Consider the following 8,794-nt stretch of genomic DNA (forward strand, 5'->3'; position numbering starts at 1 on the left):
TGTTTTCAGGTCTCTTTCCTCAGTTTGTAATCGAGAAATGAGAGCTAATAGGAGCAACAGCTCTTGAGCTACAGTCTAGCAAACCAACAAAACTTCATGAGAGAACTGCCCATAGGATTGTTAAAAAGAAAAATCAATCACACCAAAACCTTCAGGATTATTCAGCAGATTCTGGTTCATAAAGATGTGACCAAAACTGAGGAACCAATAAAAAAAGAAAATCCCCTCCCTGAATCCTAATAAACTATTTCAGTATCAGTCTACACATCCAGTGGATTAATGAAGTAGTGGTCAATCAAAAAAAACAACCAAACATGACAGTGACTGTACAAAACCTGGATATAAAAACAGGATGATATCTAAACAATAATAACAATCCTCAAAAAAAACACCTCAAAATCTACAAAACACAGCAAGAAGTACAAGCGAAAAACTTTGCTATCACCTTTATAATCCCTTGAACTATGTGACTCAAGAATTTCACAGAAGTAGAAGCCTGAAAGACTATTACAAAGCATTTCTCTTACAGGGTGTCCAAAGTCTTTCATTCCTTAGCATTTATTTTTTGTGTGTTTTATTTTGATACTTTAAGACATGGAACTAAAGTGATCTTGCTCAAAATGTTTTCTTTGTGAGTTTTGGAAATCCGGTCATGTTTTATTTGCTTTATGACTTTTAGATGTCATAGTCCCTAAACAGGTTAGTGTGAGAACATGGTCACTGAAATAATTTAATAAATGACTAAACTCTCAACATAATAATTGGGTTTTGATGGAAAGGAGACCAACCTTATTTCAAGTGCAATTTTACTGTTTTATGGAATTGTTAATCTACAACACAACCAAAGCTTTACCATACTAAACTTAATTGTTGAGATTTTGCTAGAATGGTTGTTAGAAAATGCTTAATAACTACTCTGACTTCTTCAAGGGCTTCAAGCCCTTATGGTTGGTTTCTAATAAAATATCTACCACTGGTTTTCCCCATTTAACTTATCGTGTCTTCAAGTTTCCCTTTTCCTTCATCTGCAGCTGTACAGACTAAAGGTCAAAGGTACCTGCTTGAGGTAGAGATAATCCTGCGGCTTTAATAGATGAAACTGTTCCTGCTCCTCCTTGGATGCGCCTGCCAGTAGATAGTAGAACACGTGGTAGTTCCTGTGGGTCACAAGTCACAATGCCAATCTTGATTTGCACAAGTTTAATCTTAGCTCTATTAACTGTACATGGAGTGTGGTTAAATTACATTTGACCACTTCTAAAATGTTGGAAGTTGGGTTTATTTAGATGATTTTAGAGGCTTATAGTATGAGAGATAAACCCCTGACATTGTAAGCAATAGGGAGAACTTTCAAGATTTTGACATATGGACAAAATTTTTCCTGAGGATTAAAAATGTTGTTTATTAATGTTTTAAAGATACCTGTCACTCTTATCCCTGGATACCAGACGGCCCTTTTCCAGTAGAAACTTCTCAATAACTGCCCTGCAACCAATACACAAGAGAAAAATGTCAATGCAACCCGTGAAGCTTTGTGATCACAGTATATTTATGACACAGAAGAAAAAGCAAAGTCTTAAAGGAAGAAAATGTATTATCCAGGATAAGCAATTAGCTTCAGTGCAGAAACCTTTTATATTCAGCAAATAAGTGCAGAGAGTTGGTGACTACAAGAAAACACAGCGCCTCACCCTCTGATGACACCACTCTCCAGGTAGTTGAGCTGAATGAACTTCCCAAAGCGACTGGAGTTGTTATTCTTTGCTGTCTTAGCGTTGCCAAAGGCCTGGTTAAAACATAAGCAACATCATTTTCCATTAAAATATACAAACAAATTTGTAAGCATATTTTAGACACTGACACCCGACATGGTAAATGTTTACTGAGTGAAGGAGCAATCAAATAAATAAGTTTGGTCTGTGGATGTCCAGACAGACTTTTCATAAGCAATCTTATATAAAGACAAATCAAGCTCATCTGAGTTTAAACCAGTTAAACTGTGCTGTATGTACATAGCTTAACATGATATGAACTCACTAATACATTTTTTTTATTTCTTAACATTTTGTGATTATTTTTATTACTATTTATTCTTTGAATTATCAAATGGAAAAAAGCAAAATAGACAAAAATAAGCAAAAGGGATCAAAATAAATTAGTTGTAAGATAAACTAAATATTTTTGCATTTATTATTTGTAAAAAAAATGTAATATATTTTAAAAATACATGTGAAAACAATGACAAAAGTGAAAATACATAAAATGTTTATAATTATTCTTTGTGTTGTTAATATTTTGCATCTTATTTTCCCTAATTTTTAGATTTACTTGCTGACTTTCCTTTCCTTGTTTGTACCTACCTTTATCTTTTTTAATTGTTTTACAGTACATGTGCAGATTTATATTTTCTCTGGCACGCCTGTTGTTATTGAGCTCCAAACATTTACATGCCTTTTGTTTCTTTTTGCTTTTTGACTATTCAGACTAATCTTGCAGCTTCAAGAAACTTTGAGTCAATGTCTTCTAGCTAAACACTCTTGTGAGAAACTAACAGAATAATTGATAATGATCATCACTTGCAGCCTTAGCAAAGATCAATCAACTGTCGATGATCTCACTGTTGTAATTCTATGAAATACATCAGTATCTGTAGGTCATCATCAACTACACAGCAGACTCCACTGAAGCAAAGTTAAAGAGCAAAACGACACACATGGGATTATGACTTAACTTTCCTCTTAGTGAAAGAATCATCCAAACCTTGGCTCATATCAACCTGTAAGGGTTTTGTCATTCTTCATTCCAGTGCTGGGGTTGTGTCTTAACAGGCTAGATCAATGTCTCTGAATGCAGCTTTAGACCATTGGCATTTTTCTTCACATGTACCTCTGTAAATACTGTGGACAGTATTTTAAACATACATGGCTTTAATTTCAAATTCCTTATCAGACAAACTTTGCTAAAGGTCCTGGATGCACTAGGACAAATGTGGAAAACAAGCAGACAGTGCATATACAGACAGGTGTTTGCCATGGCTCGTTTTAGGTGCTGGATCCCCAGAGGGAGATGCTCATAAAGGGTGGGTCCTTCAGATATCAGCATACAAATGAAGAGAAATTACTTCTCTCTCATTTACTCAAAGTTGGCTGGTGAGTTCTGGCTGATCCACAGAGTATTTGTGAAGTAGATGTACAGGAATTTGCCCAGTCATAGGACAAGTTTGCTAACTGAGCTGACAGAATTTGACTTTTGACACTTTACTTATGGATATACAAATTTTATTTTTAATGATTAAGTGATGTAATCTAAAAGTAACTTTGAGACATCACATGACCACTGTGGACATTTTATGGCAATTTTCACTAATAAACTTATGCACAAAAGAAAAAAAGAGGAAAAAACCCAGAATAAAAAAATCTGTATTTAGTTTGTTTCTAATCTTGTCAGCAGTTTAGAAGGACTACAGTTTTTTTTTTTTAACCATATCACCCACGCAGTAATGGTTCAGTAATGGTTTCATATTTAAATGCATTAAGATTAAGCAATGGTCTTTTAAAAGAGAAAAGGCTAAAGTAAATGCATACATAACTACTTAGGTAAATACAAATGAAGAAAAGAAAATGTTTAATTTTGACTGAAATACTTTGTAAATTGTCCTGAATTCTTCAAAGATCATTCAACTGTGAAATGAGTAAATCATGTGATAAACTTAGTGTCAAAAGACACAAAACACACAAAAGACTGAAAGGATTCTGACAAACAACAGTGGGAGAATGCTCAATAAACGTCTTGTCATATCAATGTCAAAAGTATTGATGATGTTAAGTAAAAACAGAATGAAAAGATGTGAAAATAATCCAAATGCTGTTAAACAGAAAACCGGGAAAACAAACAAGCCATTAAACAAATAAAAAAAATTCTAGCATGTCAATCAATCAATCAATCAATAAAGAAATGAATGAATAAATAAATAAGCAGTAATTCTCTCTTGGCACAAACTCATCAAAACTGGATCATCATCAAAATGAAAACTGTCATGTGGTCTAATGAATCAAAATTTAACATCCTTTCTGGAAACCACTGATAATGAATCCTCTGGGCTAGAGAGAAAGCGGATCACTAGCTTTGTTATTAGCATACAGGTCATCCCTACATACAACAGTATAGGAGTCCATGCCACAGGTTTAGAGCTTACATGCTGCCATTGAGTTTTTTTTTCTTTTTAAAAAGGAAGGCGTATATCACTTTATCTAAAACAATGCCAAACCACATTCTGCACATAGTACTGCACCATCATGTCTCTGAGGTACAATAACAAGGAGGGCCTGAACTGCAGAAAAACTAAAATATGATGCTATATTTATCAAAAATTATTTAAAAAAAATCTCACATTCAAAACTACAGTAGCTGGTCCTGCTTCCTAAACACTCACAGAAATGTTAAAAGTAGAGGGAACGCAGCTCAGCTGTAATAATTCACCTGCCCCAACTTTTCTTAGTGATGTTGCTGGCATCAAATTCCAAATAAACACATGCATATAAAATACATGTGAATATCCAAGTGTCAGTTTCAACATTTGATAATTAGTTGCGTACTATTTTCACTTTTGATTTAAGCTACATGTTACACTGGTTTTTTGTTTTATAAGGCGATAAACAAGGACCTTAAACCTGCCATAAAAGTGCAGACCACGTATTATGAAAATTCATTATCTATTAACTAAACATAGCTGGACAAAAATAAGAGTAGAAAAGTAAAAGTGACTTTGAAATAAGCTTTGAAGTAATGAGAAAGGGATAACCTGATTTATACTTTTAGGCAGGTCTGCCAGCAGACCTGGCCGAGCCTGTTTCAACACGTTCCTGTTGCTCTTTGGTGTTCCCTTAAAGACAACGCCCTGCACATTCCCACTGTAGAGAGCTTCCTCATCTCCAACACAAATTTTAAGCAAAACTCATTCAGACAGTTAGATAAATACCAGCCTGAATGAGAGCAAGGAGCCTTTTTTGTTTGTTTTGTTGTAAAAAAGAAGTGATGAACGCACAAATACAAAGGAAATACTAAGAAAAGCAGCTTAACCGCAGGTCCACAAACACCCAAAGCAACAGATTAATGACCCTCATCACTACAAAAATGATTTCAACATTCTCTGACTACAGACGAGGGTTTTCCATCATAAGCAAAGTTTGCTCCTCATTTTCCAGTTAAAAAAAAACAATTCAGAACAGGCCAACAAGTCAGACTCTCTCTTCAACATGAGGCTATGTTTCCTTAAAGCCTACAGGGAGGAGAGCAGAAAAGAAAATTCAGGTGAGATCAGTTCAAAAGAAATTAAGCTGTGGCTTTTCTCAAGGAGAACCTTGCCTGGCTTGTTCATTAGAATCCATATTTAGGCATTTTCTAATGAACCTTTTGAGATTGTGTTTTTGTGTGGCAGTAATAAACTGAGTTTACAGCCTTTATGTGGCGGGTTAGCTGCTGTAATGACAGAGATATAAAGCAACATGTGCAGAGACGGAAACAGGAATACTGGTATTTCCACTAATTTCAGCAAAGAGCCACGCACAACGGGATGAATGACACTGTTACCACAGCAACAAAAAGTTTTTTGTTCCCTAATAACAGGACTTTGGTGAAGTGAAACTTACTAGCGCTCTGCTTCCAATTCTCAGATCCATTCTAAGGCTTAAAAAAAAGAAAAATAAACAACTTTATTTAACTAAAACACTAACTAGTCTTGCCTAGCATGTTCGACAAAGTGTCTTTTGATCCTGTAAGATTCATAAAAAGAGTTGGGTTTTCCCTTTAAAAGGGTTTGGCCCAGTTTCATGTCAGTTATCAGTGTGGAGTTGTGCAACATATGAACTAAACAGAAAGTGAGGGAGATGTGGGCGAATGCTGCGCCTGTTACCCATTGACACAGTTAGTGTAGCACAAGTTTTTATCTAACAGCCACAGATGAGACAAAGATAACAGCAAAACCAAAGTCATAAAGTCTGACTTCCAAAACAGACCCCCTATGGTGATTTCACATTTGAGGAAATATGTTAATTTAAATCTGGATGTGATATCTGAAAACACAAATGATCCGAGCGCTTATATTCAGACATCTAATCAATCATAAAGGAAAGTATAACAAGCACAAGATTACTGTCTTCTTGTAAAAATGTTTGTTGCAGTTTGTTGCTGATGTATGATTAAAAAAAAAATATTTCAATATTTAGTTTACACAGTGCTGTGTGGTTATTGTTGATGTATGCAGATGCTTTTTATTGCATAAGGAAGTGGCTTATTAATTTGCAACTTTATGCAACTGAGCTGAGTCAAATTAGCAAGTCTAAAAAAAGGCATATGATACTACTGTGGGCACTACTGAACTATAGCAACTACAAAAGAAAAAAATATCACATCAATCTGTTGATTGGAAAACTTGCTGCATCGCGACTCAGATTCTGCCATTTTGACTTTAGATAACAGCCTAAAAAGCAGCTGTCCTACTTTATTTTTATTTTGGTAGGCTGTAGCAGATGTTCAGCTTTGCTCAACCAGTGTGCTAATTATTTTCTAAATAAAAAGTGGACAGGTTGCAACTATGCTGGCAACTTTTTCCCTTTACCAGTTATTTTTCTCTTTTTCTAAATGAAGAGTCAAGTCACATTAAACACAGCCAAATATTGAAATGACTTTCAGCAGCAAACTGGTATCAACTTAAGAAGCACCTGATTCTATCTTAAATTAAATTGTGTTATTTTCTGAGCAAAAATGCCAACAATTCTGTGGTTCTGGTTTCTAAAACGCCTGGATAGTTGCTTTTCTCTGACTTCTAACACTGTCATTGATTTTCTTGTTTTACTTTTGTGCTCACATGTGTTTGATGATGCCACATTCAGGCTGAAAATAATTCCATGTGCAATTTTCTTTGAAACCCTGGTAATATAAAGTAAACCACAACAAGAAGGAGCCTTTGATGGTACTGGCCTGAGGAGGTTATTAGCCTAATGATACAATGACCTACCTCTAGCACTGGCCCAGCCCCGAGGATGCTTCGTTCCAGCCTGGTGGAGTACGTCTTCTTGCTGAGTGCAGTCAGGCAGTGAATGAGATATCTGCTGCTTTCAGTCTTCCCTGAGCCACTCTCACCAGATATCACAATACACTGATCAATCTGCCGGTTCAGCATGGCGCGGAAGGCCACATCGGCTATGGCAAAAATATGAGGGCTTAGTTGACCCAGTGGTTGGTTCTCATACATTTTGACATATTTTGGGTTGTAGTACGCAGGCAAGAACTTGTTGGGATTGATGGCGATAAGGATATTGTTGATATAGGTGTAGATTTTGCGCTCATAAAAGCGTTGGTGTAAAGTCTCCAGAACACTCTCCTCAGTCACACTAGAGAGGTTGCAGAGGTCATCAGAGTCCTCTGTAGTAGTTTCTACTGGATTTGCTCCGTTGTTGCTCTGCAGCTGAAGAATGAAGTAGTACCCTTGGCTCTTTGGGTGCCATCTCTGTTTCTCTGGAGGCCACAGCAGGACTTGCTCCAAAGGGCAATCCTCAGCCTCCATCAACCGCTCCTTTCCATCGCTCTCTGTGACCTCTATCAAGCTATATGTCAGGCTGGAGTCCAGGCCCAGCATGACCACAGCATTGTGTATGACAATCCTCACCGTGTCCCTAGTGCTAACCAGAAGGGGACAGTAGGTAGTTGTGTCCTTTGGCAGCCTGGGGTAGATATGCACAACACGGGCTTCTTCATCCTGTTCAGGGGCCCCAGCTCCATCTGTAGTGCTCATCCTGATACTCAGACAGGCTTCAGCATAACTTGCTGCCCAGCATCTACTGTGGAATCACACATAATGAGATTAAATCCCAGTTTAAAGTTAAATCATTTAGTTTAAACACCCACGAATTCTGGAATTTACAGCTTATCTCGTGTAACTTACAGTATCAGCATGGCAACCCATGCAACGGGTTATGACATTACCATAATAACCACACATAATTTGTCCATATGACAAAGAATAAACAATGACAGGTGTCAAAAGTCGAATTAAGACTCACCTTTGGAAGTGTCTTAGTTCATCTCTAAAAGTCGAAAATCCACTGACAAGAGAGTGAAGTGCTCTTGTTTGACTTTAACGATCTCCAATCATACAAGGAAAGGGGTGAAAAAATAAACGCCTGAGCTTAAAATAAGAAGGAAAAGAAGAAGAAAAAGAGACACATAAAGCTTCTTCAAACAACTTTAAATCACGTAAACCTAATTTCCTCCAAATTCTCCGTACTTTTCCCGCTTATAATCACTGCTTCTTTGATACACGAATTAACGTCTCCTCGTCGTTCTTGCTGGAAAGTTGTTATCGTTACTTCCTACATTTCTCTACATACATACACACGCGCACACACCCTTATCCACACACACACACACACACACACACAAAACACACCCGCGGATGAGGTGTAAATATATGAATAGCTTCCGTTCCACTAAAAGACTTAACTTAAAGTCGAGAGGAAATGAAATTGTAGTGCAAAACAGGCTAGCACGAGAGAAGCTGACACCTCTACAAGTTAATAGAGAAAACATTTTAATTGATCTCGTTTGTTCCTACAGGTGAAGTGCAGGATGTGAGCGCCCTCGTGTGGCAGTATGTTGTATTACAGCAGCGTCGCCCCTACTTACTGTATCATGTTCTTATTTTCTTTAAAAACTTAGTTTCCCCCTTTAAACTTTATACATGATTTTATTTGAAAACATACATGTTTATCATTTTCATTGTGTATGTCTTAGTTTT

At 36.6% G+C, this 8,794-nt stretch overlaps 1 protein-coding gene across 1 annotated transcript in view; it reads right to left on the minus strand.

The window, feature by feature from the left end:
• The window catches only part of myo9b (myosin IXb), a 32,882-nt gene extending 24,324 nt beyond the window's left edge, over positions 1–8,558 (minus strand). The window contains 5 exon segments of the mRNA XM_041992376.1: positions 1,058–1,157; positions 1,423–1,485; positions 1,692–1,786; positions 7,016–7,838; positions 8,061–8,558. Coding sequence (XP_041848310.1) covers positions 1,058–1,157; positions 1,423–1,485; positions 1,692–1,786; positions 7,016–7,792 — 1,035 coding nt within the window. The 5' untranslated portion in view covers positions 7,793–7,838; positions 8,061–8,558.
• Positions 8,559–8,794: the final 236 nt, after the last annotated feature.

The sequence above is a fragment of the Melanotaenia boesemani genome, chromosome 8, assembly GCF_017639745.1.
Source record: "Melanotaenia boesemani isolate fMelBoe1 chromosome 8, fMelBoe1.pri, whole genome shotgun sequence".
Lineage (NCBI taxonomy): Eukaryota > Metazoa > Chordata > Actinopteri > Atheriniformes > Melanotaeniidae > Melanotaenia > Melanotaenia boesemani.